We start from the raw sequence: 19,977 nt of genomic DNA, 5'->3' as shown, positions 1-19,977 counted from the left end.
TTCTAGTTTTAGTAATATGTTTATCAAAGCTGGTTCATTCGCCTTTTGCTGATTATAATTAAACACTGCATATTATTTATTGGGGTTACAAACTTTCGGTTATATACAGTTTAAAAATATACTGGGTAACAAATATGAACCTAACGAACCGTCGCTGATCAAGAGCAACGCTCGTCAAACACTTCTCAAGCTTCTCCAGGGCCAAACAGTATCCCGTGCAAAGTATGGGCGTTGTCAAGAGCCGATTATTCCAACTAGCCTCAAACATTACAGGGGCATACATTAACGGAAAGCTGCTATTCAGTCCGCATTTGCTGATCTAGACCATGAATAAGTAAAACGTTCGTATTACTTATGTTTTGTTCATAATGGAACTTGTTTATAAACGTTGCATTCTACCATTAGCTCGGAACGACAATGCGTGCGCGAACAAATCACCTGAAATCTCTCCGAGCGATGTTTTTCCGAGCGAAAAATTTGGTCATGGTTAGCTATAGGTTAAACTGTCTACTAATTTTGCAAACAATGTCCCTAATAATATTACAGATATTAGCATTTTTTCTCGAAACATAGAATCATGAAAATACTGCATGGAAAATTATAGGAAGTCGTGTTTTGCAACATCAGCTGACTTAAGTTGAAGTAAACAATATGCAACACTACTAAGTGACCATTCAAGTTTTATTTCTTCGATTTCAAATTAGCGCTTCCAACAATCCACAGCACAAGATTATGTTATTGGTTACTAAATCAATGAGGTACGAGCAAGTAAGTTGAATCATTCACAATGATCTAGTCGCAGCAATAGTCGTCATAACGTTCGTAACACATCGTCATCGAAACAGTCTTTATAGAAAACTACGATACTTAACTTGAATTATAAAATCGGTACCGGTACTTTTTACACGATAAGGTTCCTCTCATAAGTAATTTTTAGTTCGGGTGTGGTATCGTGCACGTGCACATACGCGTATACATGAGCTAAATTTGGAGTGAGTGTTTCTTGAACAAATATTCCACTATGTTATTCATCAAATCTTCATAAAAATTGTGAGCCACATACTGGTCCCTACACAAATCATTATCTGAGACCTCCTTCAATGATCATACGCACTGCTAAAATATGAAATTCTCTACGCAGCCAGTTGGTCTAGGCAGACACACTGTGGCGGTGCAAATTAGGTCTGAAGCATTTACGACACTATAAAGGGCAACATCATTCGACTTCGCTCCGTTGAGACGAAGTATCTGAACGAATAGATAAGATACAACAAATCAAGAAGAAAGCGGTAGACACGACAAGGAGTGGTCGAGGGCAAAGGTACTGCGTTTGACTGAGCGCTCATAATAGTGTCCACACAGAGTCAACTCGACTCAAAACACATCGTCCGTTTTTTCAATCAACTTTCTTCTTGTACATCTGTTAATAGAGCTGTTACAGTTTACATCAAGTATGCTGTAGGCGTCAGCGGGACCTGTCTCACACAGAAACGAGCCCGTTTCAACGATATGGCCATTCGGAACACAATTCAAACGACGAAAAAGTTTATCTGCGTAAGAATGCAGAAAGTTACTAACTCCTAACAGAATATCGAGCTCTTTCTATACAGGAATTTGTTGTACGGTTTCTTAAGTAAGTGGGGATTCAAGCACACCAACTTGATCAGGATATACATAGAGAGAACCTATCGCTATCATGCTAAACTCGGTCAGGTGCAGAGCAGATATTTCCGACTTGGCCGAAAACTATTCCGGAAAAATTACTCACATATGGAAAGCGTCGCAACAAATTACCTCCTTGCAGCACTACATGGCATCCTGTTAGAGTACAGGGTTGGTAGCGTTCAATCAATACATAATATAATATTTAACGGCACGTCCAGCGAAGTCAAGTAGATCGAATCTGCTAAGGGCAGAGTATGCCCTTGTAATCCACATCCGTATTTGATACGTTTTCAGTTTGATCTGGGCGTTGCGTGCATTATTTCCTTTTCTAAACCCTTTAAATTTCGATTTGCAGACCAAGACTTGTTTGGACGATTAGGCCACGAGACGTGGGAGCACTCAAAATCGCCTTTCATTACTAATGGTCGCGCCTTTGCCTGTAATGAATTTCATTTCGTAAAATAAGCCCATTCAGCTTCAGTCGAGGTAGCTCTTTGATGCAAGATTCACTTATCCCATTGAAAAAGTGCCTCCTAACCCATCAATAGACACGTGTTCCTTTTTCTCAAATATTTACCGGGACTTCAAAAAGGATCTTGTAGAAATATATACATATATAAAGATACAATGATGAATATAGTGAAGATCATTTTGCGACCTCAATTACGTTGAAATGGCGCCCAGGTACGTGCCATACTGATCCTTTTTGTAGCCTTTAGCCGCCTTGTGCTCAATTTGCACACGCTTAAAATGGCCATCAAGTCGTTAAGTGTTCTATGTACTCTACAACGCAAAGTATTCAAGCCTTGCATTCGACAAATGGTCAAAAAGCCCGCAATCAGAGATTTCGTTCGTCATTAAATAGATGCTTGTTACAGCAACTGTTATTAACAAATATAAAGATATCATTTCGTAGAGAGCAAAAAACCTTTTATTATTATTAATATTACCAAAAATTCGAAGGTTCAAAACTAGTTAATTTGACGGCTAGTTAACACTTGATCGAGCCAATTAAGCACAACGAAACTCATTACGCCCGCGAAACTACCACGTGTTTGCGATAATTCTGTAGTTGCAGCGACAGCAACAGTGGGGTGGTTAAGAATGCAGAACAGCTAGCCTAAACTCCAATTTCCATCCGCAGTAGAGTCATTGTTATTATCAAAAGGACGGTGACAATTAACATTCTTGACATGGCTGGCCACTGCTCAGGCACATGTTGAACACCGTGTCCCGCAAGGCCGCAGCGGCACGTATTTAATTTAAATCAGTCATTTTTGTTGAAATATCCTGGCCGCGGGCGGACAACAAGGGTAAGACCTAGCTAGTAATGAGCATTTCACACTTGGTAATAGCTTGATGACCTAAGCTGAGTCAAGGGGAGGTCCGAACTTGGGAAGTGGTTGAGTTAAAGCCGACTGGCCGGTGGGCTTTTGATTTGACAGAATATTTTTCCCCGATGGAAATTAATAAGCGTATAAAACTGTTTTAATTCTACTAGTTTAATTTATTTACAAGTGCATATGTCTAGTCCTCGTTTAGATAAAAAAAAATCTAAGAGTGATGTCTTCCTTATTATTTTTACATATATATACATATATAATATTAGCTATCTATCTGGTACTCGACTCATCGAAATAACTAATGGTATCATAACACTTCGTGTGCTCTCGAAGTGAGTTGAAAACTTTCGCCTGTTAAAACTGAGTAGCCTATGAATGTTCGTGAAGGTTTAAAATATACTGTCAAATAATGAACCGTTCTGTCCAGCCGAACGACCTAATACGGTAATATCATAATTTTATCTTCCACAGAAAATACAATTACTGTTTGAATGATTCCCGCCAATTTAGGCTATTTTTATTCTTTCTGCTCAAAGTATTTAATAGCATTGTCTTGTGCTGGAATTCCTACTGAATCATGGTCATTATTATTATTCTGCAAAGTATTATTATTAAATAAGGATAGCTACTATAAATAATGCTTTTAATACCTTTATATACTCTTCCAGATCTTGGGATGTGTAAACTTCTGTTGTCACAGAGAAATGAATAAATGACATGAATAAAATAAGAACAAAAAAAAAACGATACCAATCGATGCAAATTCCAATGCGAAATTTTTACTTACTAAATACCAATGGAAACAATCTGTAAGATTATGTATAGTATAAGGATATACATATGGAGAATATGTAACTACTTAAGACAGTTTGTCCTGAATACACAACATTAACAGTTGATCAACACCATCATATAATGCTATACGTTTATTACTAATATTATGCCTATGGATACTCTGTGCACTTGTCATCTTAACTATATGTGACATCGTCACTTTTATTATTATTGCTTGTTGTACCGGTTTCCCCCTTTACCTCCATCACCAAAACCGCTTCTGAAGACAGCGAAAGTACGTTCCACCTACCTAAGCAGCTTAGCACCGCTAGTTGATTGTAATGTTAAACCGCATCTTGATATAACCCACCCGTTAATGAGTCTTCCCTCTATTTTCTTTCGTGGAACAGCTTAATCGGTCACATGACCCGCTTGCCTCTACCGCTCCGCATAGCGTCCAGTCACGCTTTGCTATATTTTGCCATAGCTATGTCCCGTTGCTGTTTATGTTGTTTCTTTTTCGGAGAGCGAAGTATCAGCGTATCTACCCATTTAGTCGCACAGTCATATCCATAGCCGTACGTGCACAGCCGTACATTATCTCTCCTTTCGTTTGTCATCGATAGTGACCAGCAGAAAGCACAAAAGCAGGACTAGCAATAATGTCGAAATCAACGAAGGCAAACGAGGCGCTATTCACAGTAGTGTCGCCTGCAGTCGCGACAAGCGTTTACAGACGGACCGTTGCTTGTTCGGCCCCACGAACGATCTCATGTTCGTGACCTACCATTGTTTTCCTCCCTTGCCCTTGCACCTCTAACTGTTCCGCTATTCCACTAGCCAGAACACTGTGACATGCTTTTACCATGGCGGCATCTTCATCCCGGGCCACAGCAACTATAGCCTATTTACAATTCTACCTAGGTTTGGACCTATTTGGTGCTGGGGCTAAGCGCTTCAAGTAACTAGCCTTCTGAACAAATTCTGTCTAATGTCAACCTCGAACCTACATATACATCCTCCCATACATCCCTAAGATGCGCTGTTAGCCATATGGTTACTGAATCATTACATTATTAATACCTTATTAATTATATCCGCTTGACTACTACACCACAGCCCTCTCGTCTGCTACTGGACTAAGCGGCGTTTATCAAGCGCAACAACTAGATGCAACAACTAGCGCAAACGAAAGCAAAAAAAGATCAAAACAACAAAAAACGATCACTATTCGGTTTCTTGGCCAGTTCGATTTTTTGTGCCGGCGATAGCGAGTTCGCTATTTTTATTGCAAATGGTTTTTAGTAATAGCAAACTATAGCTAGTTTGCTGATACTACCGCTCATGTTTATTTCCGTTCTCGCTCGGCCGATCTACTACAGCATTAACTAAAGCCCATTTGATTGCGCACTATGTTGTCAAAAACGGCAAGGTCGTGTCAGCAAGGTTAGCGGCTGGCCGAACGGACGCGCGTAGGGAGTAGTTCGGCGCCGACCGAGCGGCAAAATCGCCGTAGACGACGAAGGAATTGTGTTTGTTCTTACGGCTGCTCTTTGTTTTGCTCGCGTCGGTGTTGAGTTCGCCGATTGAACTTCCCGTGCTCAAGCAACCGCAACGGTCGACTATTGCCAGTTCTACGTTTTGCTATCCAATAGCAATTGTAACAGCCACTTTATCGAGATCGGCAGCGTAGCGATGATGGCGACGGCAATGGCGGTTGTCGTAGTGATGTTAATAAATAGACGCTGAAGAAGCTGCGCTTCAGATAACTGGTTCATGGGATTTTGGGCGTTTGGCCCCTTTAGAGCAAGTTACGGAGTAACAATATTTTTGGTTCTGTGCCTCTCTCTGTGTCTATAAGGGGTAACAGCTACAAAGGAGTCATCGCACTTTATCTGGAACCGGACAGGTGTATAACAGCAACTGTTCAGTCTAAACGCTGCACCATCATCAATTAATAATGATATGAATAAATAGTAGCGAAGAAAAGACAACAGATCTTCACAGACGGGTTTTAGCGTCTCTGCTGTAGTACCCGTATCCAACGTAAAAAACAATTATTCTTTTTGTTTTTTTTTTAAACATAAAGATATGAAATTTCGCGGAAACGTTAGTAATATTAGGGTAAGCGGATTCGTACTGGCCTGAAGTTACACGACACACAGAATTCAATTGCTTTGGGCGATCAGACCGCATTGCGCAAACTCAACGCCACTGCTCGCCTTGCTAACCAGATGATCGCCAACCAGCCTGATCTTAACTCCCGTTTTTCCCCGTATCTTCTCCCAGATTTCAGTTACCCGTAGGCATGGCTGACTTATGTGACACCCATTTACGCCGTTACGGCCGCCACACACGAGCTTTCGAAGAGCAAAACTGTGGAGGAAACATCGCAATCCATGGGAAATCATAAATACGACACAGAAAGACATATCCGCATAAAGACGTAAAAATGCTATCATTGACGGATATAATCTTAGTCTGAATATTAATACTACTGTCCTTAATTATTATTACCTCATTAAAACTGGTTTAACATAGCAGTAATATGCATACCTATTTTGCACTCATGCCCAAGCACGCTTAGCCACTGATCTTACACGGTTTACAAAATATTTCGTTATCAAGCTGAAATTCGGTTACAGACGAATGGTTAGATACTACATGTATTAGCTCATCGTATAATACAACTTCCGAACGCTCCTACCCTGCCCCCCATGCGTCTTCTCCGGGTGAGCTGCAAATACTAACCTAAATAGGTTCGTGTTTTTTTGTTTGCCCACAAAGATAGGGTAAATAAAACGTCTGTTGTCTACGGTCGTTATATAGTCCCTGGCCTGCATTAGCTCGACATAACAAAGCAAGCCAAAAGCACTGTCTTTTTGTATACATAAACTACCTAACGCTCGAGGACGCTATTGGAACACAGAGCTCAAGATTTCACCTGCTCTGCCGCACCCGCTTAACGACAATGGCCTTCAGCTACGGCGATGCTTTCGGTGTATCGGCCGTTTTAAAATATAGATGTATGTATTTAGCAACAGCTAAAAATTGATACCGGTGCAACTTACGGCTACATAGTGTTTACTGATCTGTATCGCCGTCTATTATCTCATTTAAAAATAGATCCCCTATGGTCAACAGTTACGATTCCGCGAAAAAACTACTTCTACTAACAGAAACGCACAACGTCTCTGTTCAGAATGGGATCAGCAACCGAAAAATGGGACGTGGCAAGTAAACTAATTTTAAATTCTATTACCATTGTTCGTCGCACGAATGCATGAAAGCTGACACAGCAGCGGGTACTCGGCAGAATTTAGAAAAAAATCGAAGAGAACGGTTTAGCAGCTAGCTGTGCAGTTTTACATGCGAGGGTATGCCAATATAAGGACTATCAAAACAAATTCGGGTCGCATTAATAACAGCAGGATATTCTTTGCATGGCCTTTTAAATACTTTGAAATCTAGGTTGATAATCATACAAAATTTTTCGCAAGATTTTTAATTGTACCAAAACACCTCTATGTATTTAGTGCATGCTTTTTTTATATTGTTTCCACTCAAGGCTTCTGCATCTAATTAGCCATAAGTGTGCTATCTGACATGTATCTATGCGGCCACAACAAATTTATACATGGTGTTTTTCATTTAGCCACACGACTGAATCAGTCTACGACATAAGTTGTAGTGCTGGAATAAGGGTAAAATTGGTGTACGGGATATACTATTTGATGACCACTCGAAAAGACGTCGACAGAATAAAAAAAAAAACAACTCAATGCACGAAATGTAGTTTTCTACTAGTTTCTCTAGCCTTGACGCACATAATGTCACACAAGGGTATGAACGAACGAAACGTTCGAAGACACATACGAATGGAACGACAACAACTCGATAACTGTACATGCACAAGCAGCACGTCTGCACGGAGATGCATAGACTCACATATGTAAACGTATGCCGTCTTCACAAAATTCGTGGACGTTCGCTCCGGTTAAGCCCCGAAGGCCCGATCTGCTTTATATTTGTTAAACAGATCGACTATATTGACCTATCGACGGTTTTGATCTTCCATTTACTATCTTTTGACCCTGTGGATTTTCTTTGTCGAATAAATGTTATAACATTGTTTTGTCAGATTGGCAAAAGAAACTCAACGCTTAGCATACTCGCGTTCAGGATAACTTTCGTCGGCATAACTCGTTCGGCAGGGACCTCGAACTACCTAGCTAAAGCTGCCACACGCCTAGGTCTTCTGTTTTTGCCAAACCACCTATTCGCACCTATGCCAAGTTGACAAGCTGTCCGTTTCGATAGATCATTGAGTCAACTCACCCAACTAATAATCCATCGAACTCGCGCACTCCATGACATCGGTTCTATAGCAGCAAGTCACGTTCCATCAGCGATATGGTATCACTGATCCACCTGTATTTTGTGTTTGTTGTAATAAGGTTAGGTTCGTTTACATTCCTTAGTAATTCATTATAGTATTCCTTAGAAATTAAGTAAGTTAGTCAGTGAGTTTGATTCGTTGTTTGCCGTTGTTTTTGATATCGGTAGTCGATGTACTCGTCAATTCTACGTCTACCTTATCCTCTACCATCGAATGAATAACTGTCCTCAGTGTCTCAATCCATCTATCTAATGCCTCTAGACACGACAAATTGTCACATGCTGACCGAGCCGAGCAATACCACATATCTCTATCAATACTACACAACTAATGTACGTATCCGTTTCACATTGCACTTTATAGCACTATCCACTATTCTCGGTAATTACTTACGGCGGTATTTACATTCGCGCACATTGCTAACCATCAGTATCACTAGCAAGGCAGCAGCTGGCGGGGCTAAACCGCCTCACGCTGTTACGGCTTTCAGTAATATGACAATATGATCACTTTACACATCACAATTTGAACGCATCATCATGGCCATACACTGGTAGAATTTAGACTGCTGCTTTTCGCGCGTACTTTCACTCACGAAAATAAAAACGGACGAACGGACGGACGGACGGACGGACAGACAGACAGACAGACAGACAGAGCGAAAGCGAGATAGGAAAGAGAGAGGAGAGGGAGAGAGGGAGACAGACAGGCAGGCAAAGAGAAACGAACTGATTTAATACAGACTGCTTAGTTTGATCGGCTTCTTCTTCTTTTTCTAATTATTCGTTGACAAGCAGCCCAGACGGGTGACACAAGAACAACTCACAAATCGGCACTGATCATTGTGTGACATTAACTAGTTTCACCACTTCTAACACGCACCGGCACTTAAGATGCCTAACAACACACTTCAATAACAACGAACGAATAAACCATGAGAGCGTTTGAAACCTATGAGCTATTTCATTATGAACAATACCGCAACTATTTAATTACGGAGACAAAGGTACAATTATTCTGTACTTAGCCGCTCTAACCAATATGGCTTCGATTGCAATGTACGGTGATGAGCGCGAAATGACGACACCACTCCCTTACTCGTGCGTTATGTTAGGCCCTCGCTGTTGTCGGTTTGACAACTAGCTTTTTTACCGTCTTCGTCGTCAGCGTTAGCCAACGACTCCCCTACCATTACTGTTGCTGCTTGTCCGGTGGCCACTAATAACATGCTCTCCTGAAACCACAAGTGATCATTTCCATCCTGCTTGCTCCTGATAAGTGTTAACCTATGCAAATCTGCCACCCGATTGTGACGCGCTGCTATCCACCCTCAGCCAGTGCGCTCTGAGATCTCAGTTCTCGCGGCTCCCCTTATTGCCCACTCTCTCCACGAGGCTGGAAAAGGAATCCTTTGTCTGGCGACTAGGTGATGGCAGAAGGCTGCTGCGGCCTCAACGGCAGCGACGGTGGAAATGGCAGTGATAGTTTCACTCGCTCTAAATCTCTGACTCCAACGACGACTGCGACAACAGCGATAGGTAACAGCAGCCGAAGTCCTGGGACAACGGTGCAGTTCTGCCAGCAGCGGACGCAGTGTTATTCAGCTGGCAGTAATGTAGGGTCGCTATGAGTTGCTGTCTGTGCAGTAAGAGCATTCAGAAGTGCCATCAGCAGACATTCGCCGGATCGCATCAGGAGCATCACCGCGGCCACCCGACTCCCTCGTTTTCCAAAATGAACCGTTAGAAACTTGCAACAGTAGCGGCGGTAACAATAGCAACAACAGTTGATGCGGCTTCCCACTCGCCCTTTACCGTGCTACACCGCATGCTGCAAGCATGATCTCGGTCCATTCAAGGCACCGCCATGTCCACAGTCAAGACGGCGACGACAGTATGACGGCGCGACGCAATCAGGCGCCAAACGAAACTTCACTTGTTGAACGTCCGTCTGGCTGGCCTCCTTGGCTTGGCCTTTGGCCTGCCTGTTGGCCTTGCGGTCTTTCCGCTTGCTGACCTGCTGCTTACCCAGCAAACGGCTAGTCAGATAGGAAAGGAGAGCAGGTACCTACTGTTTTGTGTCGCTACAGTTCAGCCGTGTGTTCTATGGACAATTCGCCTGCTGCACGTCTGACACGAGAGCGACAAGCACGGGTTGCCCGCCGTAACGGCTGTTCGTAGGCTGGTTGGACGGCTGGTTGGTTGGCTGTCTATGGCTCTGCCGGTTACAGCTACCTCCGAGTGCGTACTGACCCCAGACCCTCAGATCTCACGATGGTAACGCCACCTATCAACGACTCTAGCTACAATTCAAAAGAAAAGAGACATGCACATCTCTCACAACACCGAAGAGAAGGCTCATAATCGATGCTTGGTCAGTCGCTACCCTCTCACACACTTAGAGCGAACCTTATGTCATGGAGAAAAATAGAGGGAGCAAAGGTGAAAGTCAATCTGCGACCAACAGCGTCTAAGTTCGGAGTCTATGTTCGGAGCACATCTATTTAGCGCTTAGTCGCTCGGGCTAGTAACAAGCAAGTAGCACGAATACGACAAATGCGCGAAAGCCAAACAGAGCGCGAGGAGAAATTAAAAATTCGGGAAAATTTAAGAGATTGGGAAAAGTTAGAGAAAGAACCGGAAATATCGAAAGGGATGTACTTCTCGGATAAGAGCTGTGTTCCCTGTTCATATTAAAACCGTACAGTCTGAAACAGCTGATTCTAGTCGGACGCATTCGATTTGCTTTTTTCGTTTTTCCTTCAGTCTATTTATGTGCAACAAAGCTAGTTAGAATTAACATTACGCATATGCCATGCCATATGTCAGCCAAGTTGGGTACGATCTCAACTGTACGATAGCATTTACTGAATTAATACCTTGAGCCGTGATTGATCACTGGCCAATATGCCGGTAAGTATTATAACTACAAAAATGCCACGAAGGGTATGTCAGCTCACTTGTAGCTCGTGCCCGCCTTGCGATCGCATAATTGACGGGTGTTTTGATTCTATTTGGTAACTGTATACAGTGATATGCTGCGGTAGACGGCAGTACTTCGAAATTTCTATTTAGTTATAAGTCAAAAGGCTATTAGTATAGAGGCACAATCGAAAGGTGCATAATTTTTTGCTACTATATGGATTTGTGTTCAAGGACAGGCATAATTAAATAGCGAGCCATTCATATTCATATACCGTCCATAAAAGCATAAGTTCTTTCTTTTTGAAATACTGCCGCTCTGCGCCAGGCTACGCGGTTATACCTGATTTTTCATACAAGTATCGGCTGACACTTGATTTCCTTTATCTATTAAGTTATTTGGCTAGTTATCTAATTTTCAATTAGTCAGCATCTAATCAATAATTTGAAAAAACGAAACTACATAAAATACTATAACCAGTGCTGTCTGCACAGGCGCGATTTAGCCTAATTCTAGCCGTTGCTGCAGTCAATAACCACCACCACCACCACCATCATCATCATTCGGTCGTGGTTGAGGCAAGATGGCGACGCCGATGTTGTCGTTAAAGCATGTGAGTTTTTCAAAATCTTTCATTATCTGTAGTTCATATTAATTACGTAAGGTGTTCGATAGTTGAGTAAGCTTTATTTGTTCTATAATCTGAGTGGATTTTGAGAAATTCAGAAATTACTTAGTCAAGTGTCCTTGAAGTTAACGCAGCGAGTCAGGCCCTCTGTATACTAGACGGTTCAAGCATTCTCTGCCGCATCCATGCCTCTCTGTCGTATGAAAACTGCACATGTGAAGCGATCCTAGTGTACACTGTCACTTAACGTTTATTTCCGGCTAGGTCTCGAAAAGTCATATCCAGAAATGTGCATCTTAAGTTTGTCATTACGATTATGTGGTGTAAGATAGGTTCAATGTTATATATACAATATGTAACCGTATGACAACTGCGCACCCTTTTGCTGCTTCAGTAAAAGCCTTTGGAGGTCGTATGTAGAATCACCCGAGTGAGAGCAAGCTTGCCAAGGGACACTACAGACATAAAGCTGCCTGTGTGACATCTTCGAAGAGTCGCTGCATTACCACTACCTAACAGAGAAATGTCACAGCAAGGTGTTAGTATTTAAATAACAATAAAATCAGGGCTCACGTGGAGTGTAGGCTAAAGCCTGAATATTGTGAACGTATCAATAGATCTCATACAGAAACAGCATTGGTTTCAGATTTGTTTCAGAAAACAGGTATAGTTATCAGGATGCTAGAACGTTCTAGATTCCCATTCTTGTTGAACCGTTGGATTTCAATAGGTTATAAAAGATTACCTAGATTATATTTGCATATATCGTCGCAGGTGCTCTGTAATCTAGCGAACGTTACGCTAATTAAAAACTGTTCAAATTATTAATTTCAAGTTAGTAACGCTGTCATAGTATAGGCAGTATTGGTCAGTTAGTAGTTAGGATTTGATCTTCTATTCTTCTTCAACTTCAGTAAGTCTTAACACCGATTATGGATACTCTGTGCGACATGATGTTCGCTGCTAACGTTTGGAACATAGAAATTCGAGAAAGAGTTAGTACCTTTTTCATGGAAACTGGTTCGTTTATGTTCATAAAATGTCAAAATGTTGTAGAATTCTCATTCTCTAGGCTATTAATAATAGTTTTGTTCGTGCTCACTTGAATATTGGGTTGTTATCGCGTAGACCGGCTGCAACATCCTTAATCGATCGATCATCAATTTATATCGCTCCTATTTCAATTCTTGAAAATTGGTTTTTGTACGTGTCGGATCTTATAGTAAAAAAAATTGCTTTAACCACGTGAAATGAGTCGATACGAGTGTGACAAATTACGCGGAATTAGAGGGTTAGGTGTCCATGTAATCTCCTAGTAATTACCCGGTTTTTCACACAGTGTCGAGGTATAATCATTATGTAGGTATTTGTTGTATGTTCATCTTAGAATGACATGTGACTAAAAGGAGCTGATCGCGCCGTTGAACGTATCGAAGATGGTAGTTGCAGAACGATTTTTTTTTGCAGAACGACTTGTGTAACCATATTTCTTTCAGTCTCGAGAAAGCATATTCTGTTTTTGAGAAAAACGAATGCACGGTGTTAAATAGTAGTAGATTGATAGGTAACTTTACTGGAAATCCCCTACGGAACTGTAAAATATAGAGATGGTCAAAGTAGTGAAGCGGTGGTTTTTTCCAGATGGTAGAGCAGACTATTTGGACATAACATAGCTGAAGCCTGGCCGCTTAATTTCGAAAATAGGTGATGTTGCGTATACGTCGCAATGGTGATGTTTCCTGATAGAAATCTCTGGTTCCTTCTTGGTTTGTAGAGTTCGAAGGATCTGTCTCGGTAAAAGCGACGAAAACTGCTTTGATTAAGGTAGAGCCTACAAGATGACCTTATCAAGTCGGCGATGGCTTTGAACTTAGATTTAAAAGCAAATTAATATCGAGCATAAACGAATGCAAGAAAAAATGACCGAAAAGTTAAGCGCTTTTCAATAGCAACGAAACAATCTATGAACTAGTTCCGAGTACTAGGAAAAGTAGTTGGATTGAGACAGTCTGCATATAGGTAGGACGAAATTTGATTAATGAATCTCATATCCAATAATTCCATTTCAGACGCAGTTATTTAGCACGGCGGCAAAATGTCTAACTAAAAAATGTTATACATTACGCGAATTACGGTCTGATATTTAGGTGATATCTACATAGTTCAGCTTTGCGGCTGAGTTGAATGGGAGTTTGCCTCTCAGCTTTGTTGGCGCGGGGGAACAAGTACAAATATTTAGATCCACCAGTATAAAAAAGCTTGCGTTCTTTATTTTAAAGGAAATGAGCCTAACGAAGAGCTTATTGTATGTGTATGAATGTATGGTGTAAGCGCGCTAATGCAAATACGACTAAGCTCTTATATTACGGGCTGTACTTGCTCATTTCTATATTCCAGAATAGTAACTCAGATCCGCTATCTGATCCGGAAGTCTGACGGTTCTGACAAAATGGGTCAGTTATATATATTTTCAGTATGGATAAGTTACGATGCACTCTAGTCTGAATCATTGTTCTGTTAGTGCGCGTATTCCATTATAGCACGGGCCATAATCAAGCACGTAATCTCCCACGGAATGTCCCATGCAGCGCGTGCTTCTGCTCAGTTCGGCCTTTATTCATACACTTCGTGCTCAGTCTACGGCAAGCTATACCTAAAACTACACTCACGCAGTTTGCTCGTCTTTCATTTTTTCGTCATCATCGTCTTGAGGCAGGGGTTTCGCAGTAGCCCTGAAAGACAACACACATGGCCGTTATCCTTTTCTGTATAATTACAGAGCTAGAAGCAACGACGTAGGGTTGATAGAGGTGCTTTAACAATGCCTGCAGAGTGATCGATCGCTGCTGTCGTCTGCGGGCGTAACACTGGGGCTGTTCTAGGGGAAGGTTGTTCATGGTTGCTCTCTATCTTCCTGTGCGCTATCCCACCTGAACTGATGGTAGCCACAAGCAAAAGCATATCAACGATTTTCCTTGTACGTTCCTAGTACGTATTGTGCCTTCGAGATCGCGTTAAATGAGCGACTTTACTCCGAAAGCTATGCTATATACAACTGGAAACCCAAGCAGGCTTCTGACGTTGTTCGTCGCGGTCTTTTGGGTCTACCCATTGGTCATTGATTGCTTTATTAACAGCAACATGATCAGCACTACTCATATTTTAATAACTAGTACCATCATGAACATTGTCATCGCATGAAAGAATCTATGCTTCAGCTAACTATTAGCTGGCTCTTTCTACTGTCCTTGTCGCGCTTTTACACCTTCACTTCGTCGCTGAACCTGAAAGACGATGCGCCTTCGTAACCACGTTTGACCACATAATTATTGATGTCCCATTACCTAGAGGATGGGATAGGGATAATATTTTATCATTCGTAGGCTGTTATCTATCAATGGCTTGCCTTCAGTAGCAGCAGTGACATCGGCAGCACAGCTTTTTTTCTTCATGGGCCGTTCTCCTATTCTCATTCGAAATAGCCTCATTTGGCCCCATGGCCGCGGAGCATGTTTTCATTCGAGAATTGAATAGACGCGTTGGAGTTTAGTCGCAACGGGTAGCCGCGTAAACATCCTGTTGATATGGGAATATGGTAAAGGGAAGGTAGGCACCACAACCGCGCAAGTCCGTGTAGCCCGTTAAAAAGGTACAACATGGAACGCTTGTACCGTAATAGCGTCAACGCTAGTGGCAACAATAGCGACCTTAGCTACGGTAATGTCTGATGTAAACACTGCGCGCTTGACAAGTGAACGATGAGCGAGAGACAGCAAATGCCGCCGCCGGCGCCTGCAGATTGCGACGCCTCTCTAAACCTTCAACCAAATGTCTTCTGCTGTTCGGAACTCGGTGTATCGGTTCGATTTTTATCATTGATCAGTGATTGCCCTAGACGTAAATCTGTATAAGCTACCCATAAACATGTTGAAGGAGTGTACGCCATGTGTTCACCTCGTTCATTACTGCGCTTTTGCCACCCGTCTACTCTTCCTTAATGTAAAATAATTGGTAATATCAGTCATGCTGCTGGAGGTAGACTGTGTGCGTGACATGGATGACGTTCATAATCTCGTTTGTAGTGTTATCTGAAAATTTCGTAAATACCATATCCGAGACTGAAGTTTTTATTTGAAGGTGTATCATGTTATCTGTAAATCAGCTCACCTGATTCGTATGTAAATTGATTTTCTAGAATTGTTGTATGGTTGAGCGGCCTAGAAGGAGTATTTTTTCTCATGAGGAATGGTTTAAATTAAGGCTGAACTTTCATTCGAGAATTGAATAGACGCGTTGGTTGTGTTGCCACGGATCTCATTAGCTCTGTGGGGTTTCTGTACTCGAGCGACTACGGAAGTGAGAGAACGGAACCGCGTGAGATATTGATTGGATATTGCTGAGAAGTAGTTATCCACGGTAAAATGGTCTGGCTTGTTTGTATCATGACACAAAGCATTGCTTCGAACAGTATTTCGCACGTACGTCCAAGCATTTGGTGTGCGACACTGCAGCGAAGACAAACGTAAAAGTTTGATGCTCTAATATATATAGTAGATATATACTGCAGCTTAGCCACCTGATTGACTGTCTTTAGTCACGTTAATACGAACGGTAGCTCTTCGCTATATTGTGGGGGCCTCATTTACCCTGAGTTGGATATTCGAGAGGATGTTGCGTAAGTGTATGGGAGTGTGTATATATAGCGGTTGGCTTGGATACCATGCTTTTTGACAATAGCAATTGCCTTAGTAATTACAAGATTGTTTCCTTAATTAAGGTATTTAGCACATCATATATTCTCAAGTGCACATGTCCATATGTCATATCTGGTGACAGGCTACTTTCACGCAGTTCATGCTCCGTCAGCAATCACTGAAACTATACCGGGACATCCTACGATCGCTGCGTCAGCTTGACAACAAGGATCAAGCTAAAGAGATCCGTCAGTGGGCTCGCCAGGACTTCGAGAGCTGTAGACATCTACAAGACCCTGTAAGTGAACACTTATGTCACGTTTGTTATTTGGTTGATGACAGCGTATATCCGTGTTAGGTGCAGCTGTCATGGATAAATTTCGCAGCAATAGCAGTAAAGAATAACAGGAGTTCGTTTATTACTAGGCAAACGCGCACCCACCGGAGCAGCTACTTGTCATTGTAAAAGACATTTTTTGTCATCCTTTTCCAGAAATTTCAGTTTTGGTTCGGTGAACTGCTCGTTTTCGAGCGAAATCATTCGTTTTCTTTGAGTGAACCTTGTGTGCACCGAAATTTCAGTTGAATAAATGTTTTTTAAGCTCTAAATTATATAATGCTACATGTGTACTAACCGCTGCAATACAAAAGAAAATTGTGCACACAAATACCTCTTACCCATAGCAGGTATAACAGATCCTACATAATTGTGTATTCGAATGCAGGTGCGATTGTCCTTAGTCTAGTAGGGTGTTTCATGTCAATAGAATATAGTTAGCGACTTGTGTACGTTCGGCCTTGTTTTCTTTCCTCACTCACCACTTGCGTATGTGGCACCAGCGTAAACGTTCAAATGATAATCGATGATTAATTCTCAGGAAGTCGTAATGTTACAACAAAGTTATTGTTTAATTTTACTGTAGGAGGCGATCAAGATGCACCTGGCACGGGGCAAGCTCGCTCTCAAAGAACTGCATGCGTCTCTGCAGCTGGCGAAATAAGCACCGCGTGCCCTTAGTACATCGTCAACGCTACGGGAAGCCAGACGCTATTCTTATCCTTACGGCCTATACATCAAACTAGCATCGTCAACAACATCAACAAATACAACCACTATAACAACATTAGCTGCAACAACGACAACATTAGCCATAGCACACATTGTGGCTAATGTGTCCAGCGGCACGTCGACAAATTTCAAATATAATATGCAAATACAATCCTAGATTTTGCCAACGCAATTAACTCATCTACTTCCTAAAGCACTTCGTCTACTTTTCATTTTCGACCAATGATAATTAGCGTATCGTGTAGGAAATTCAGGAAAAAGTGCTTGACGTCATGCAACACCTGCCGAGTGGTGCATGACTTTATCCGAGACTCTTATTTGAGTGCGAGAAAATCTGTATCCTTAACGAATAGCGTCTATTTGCTATAGATATTCATCCAAATCTATTTACGCAATTAACAGCAACGTGTCGCAGAGGAATCGAGGACGTGAACTTTCTTCAGAATAGACAACAACAACAACAATGTAGTTATTTGTCTTTTTGAAAAGATGCCATAGCAGGAAGCTAGTAACGAGCTAAAAGCAACAAAATCTGAAAAATGTACAATGCATAGATAATAGAGCTACAGTAATAGTAATAACTAATCATAAAGATAGGATGGAGCGTTTGTACTGTCTACGGTATATTTGCAGACCTCTGTACTAGCCGAGTAGTGCGATAATTGGGATCTTTGTCTTTGTGCTGTGTTCAATTATTAGTATTATTATGGCTCTATTAGCGCAATGCAGTTGCAAGGGCGTGCGGGCTTGTATTCTTTGCGAGGTATACCGTGGCCGCGTACCGGGCCAGCGTTTAAACGTGTCAGCAATACGGAGAACGTTTGTCTTCTGCCCAAGGTGCTGCTTGTGTTTTGAAGTGAATTCAGAAAGTGGTGAGTTGCTAAAAGGCGTTATTCGTGTACCAGGCATTCAGGTAGCGGAGGAGGCAATTTCTGAACGCCACGAAGAGTTTTTACAAGAGAATGTTGAGCGTTCGCCGTGGATCGAATCTCAGTCAGGTCGTCGAAAACAAGACTTTGGACCTAAAGTCAACTTCAAGAAGCAACGCGTAAAAACTGATGCGTTTCAGGGCTTTCCTTCATATATGGACATAGTTATGGGGAGCTTTTCGTCTCTCCCAGAGGAAAGTATGCGTGATTTTAATCCAATTGAACTGTGTAACCTTAAGTACAGTCCAGAGAGAGGATCCTGCATTGATCCTCATTTCGATGACTTTTGGTTATGGGGTGAACGACTTGTAACCCTGAACCTACAAGGGGCCACCGTTTTGACCTTTTCAAGGGCTCAAGACTTCAGTGATCTCACTCAGACCAACATCTCCTCTGTTACAGAATTGACAAAAAATAATGAGAATTACGCTCTGACCACCGACAATATTTGCAGACTGAGCCGAACGCATAGTTGTGCTGGGCTGGAGCAGCTAGGAGGTACAGAATGTGTTAGAAAGAAAGACAAAAAGGAAAATATTACGAACGACGAAGTGCGAGCTAAAGCTGGCGACGTCGTTCATGTCGCATTGCCACGTCGGAGCGTGGTCCTTGTGGCGGACGAAGCTCGCTTTCAGTGGCATCATTCCGTATTGCGGGAACACGTTAGTGAGACCCGATTAGCAATGACAGTGAGAGAGCTCAGCGAGGCTTTTCGTGATCCTACGAGAGAATATGAGTTTTCATTGGGCCGTGAACTTACAGCAAAAGCAAAGATCAACCCAGCTCTGTGAAGAAAGTCTGTCACATAGTGTATATTTGAAACCCCCGGCGATATTGAAACACAGAACCAAAAAAATTCTCTACCGGGCTACGCAACGACACTGCTTGCGATTAACGTAGTAGTTTGAACAATATCGAGTTTGTTAGTTGTTTCAGTTCTATCTTTGCTGCTGGTAAATGCATTGTTTTGGGAATTAAAGTGTGCGGTGCTTTTGCATGATCTTGTCGTGAGGATATTACGAATATAAGTAAACAGAGGTGCCGTGATTTTAATTTGTTGCAGTCGTGACTATAGAGTAGAAACTTTCGTAGTGCTTGAACAGATCCAATCAAAAAGGAGGGGTTCACTGATACGACTCGAGGATGTTAATAAGCCTTAATTTTAGGTGCTTTTTTCTTGTGCCACATATGGGACTGTGTGCCACATATGGGACTGTCGCACCATAGCCACAGGAATTTCATACATTATTAGTTTAAGGTGAAAAAAAAGTAAGGCATGGTAACGGCCATGCCCTTCGGTTTTAGCAGATAGTGATAAATACCGTGTATATTGACAATGCAATGTAGAGCGAAAATTGCGTGCCGATAACGATTGAACAACATAATAAACAAGGCGAGTCACTTTTTGCTCGTAACACGCTGTCTTTACTATTGGCTTAACAGTGAACGAACTTCACCGAAGCGGTGTCCTGTGCAAACCGAACAAGTGAACGGAGCTTGTGTCACTATCGAGTCTTTCGGGTTGAAGTACATACTAAGAAAGTTACACAAAGT

The 19,977-nt window shown here is 41.9% G+C and overlaps 3 protein-coding genes across 7 annotated transcripts in view; 2 read left to right on the top strand and 1 right to left on the bottom strand.

Annotated features, from left to right (window-relative positions):
- Positions 1-11,086, bottom strand: part of LOC111263839 (uncharacterized) — a 246,032-nt gene extending 234,946 nt beyond the window's left edge. For 3 of the 4 annotated variants that reach the window (XR_015312465.1, XM_086969805.1, XM_022839251.2), the window contains exons 1-2: positions 8,575-11,086; positions 8,121-8,213 (exon numbers count right to left, since the gene is read on the bottom strand). The gene's annotated coding sequence lies outside the window, so the exon portion shown is untranslated. The other variant, XM_086969806.1, reaches the window with a different exon arrangement.
- Positions 11,087-11,504: 418 nt separating this feature from the next.
- LOC111263838 (LYR motif-containing protein 2) lies at positions 11,505-17,690 on the top strand. Of its 2 annotated transcripts, XM_022839250.2 has the most exons (4): positions 11,505-11,716; positions 12,126-12,269; positions 16,568-16,723; positions 17,349-17,690. In XM_022839250.2, the coding sequence occupies exons 2-4, from the start codon at positions 12,255-12,257 to the stop codon at positions 17,424-17,426; spliced, it is 249 nt and encodes an 82-aa protein (XP_022694985.1). In that variant the 5' UTR covers positions 11,505-11,716; positions 12,126-12,254; the 3' UTR covers positions 17,427-17,690. The 2 variants fall into 2 exon arrangements, with proteins under 2 accessions (XP_022694985.1, XP_022694984.1); XM_022839249.2 differs by lacking the exon at positions 12,126-12,269 and having other exon boundaries at positions 11,515-11,716.
- A 425-nt stretch (positions 17,691-18,115) lies between these two features.
- Positions 18,116-19,838, top strand: LOC111263837 (alpha-ketoglutarate-dependent dioxygenase alkB homolog 4). Its single transcript, XM_022839248.2, has one exon. It carries the CDS (start codon positions 18,201-18,203, stop codon positions 19,212-19,214), a length of 1,014 nt encoding a protein of 337 aa, XP_022694983.1. The 5' UTR covers positions 18,116-18,200; the 3' UTR covers positions 19,215-19,838.
- The last annotated feature ends 139 nt before the right edge of the window (positions 19,839-19,977 follow it).

Source organism: Varroa jacobsoni, unplaced genomic scaffold, assembly GCF_002532875.2.
Source record: "Varroa jacobsoni isolate VJ856 unplaced genomic scaffold, vjacob_1.0 scaffold_793, whole genome shotgun sequence".
Taxonomy (NCBI): Eukaryota; Metazoa; Arthropoda; class Arachnida; order Mesostigmata; family Varroidae; genus Varroa; species Varroa jacobsoni.
Note: the sequence above shows the minus strand (reverse complement) of the source record. Positions and strands in the feature narration are given on the sequence as shown.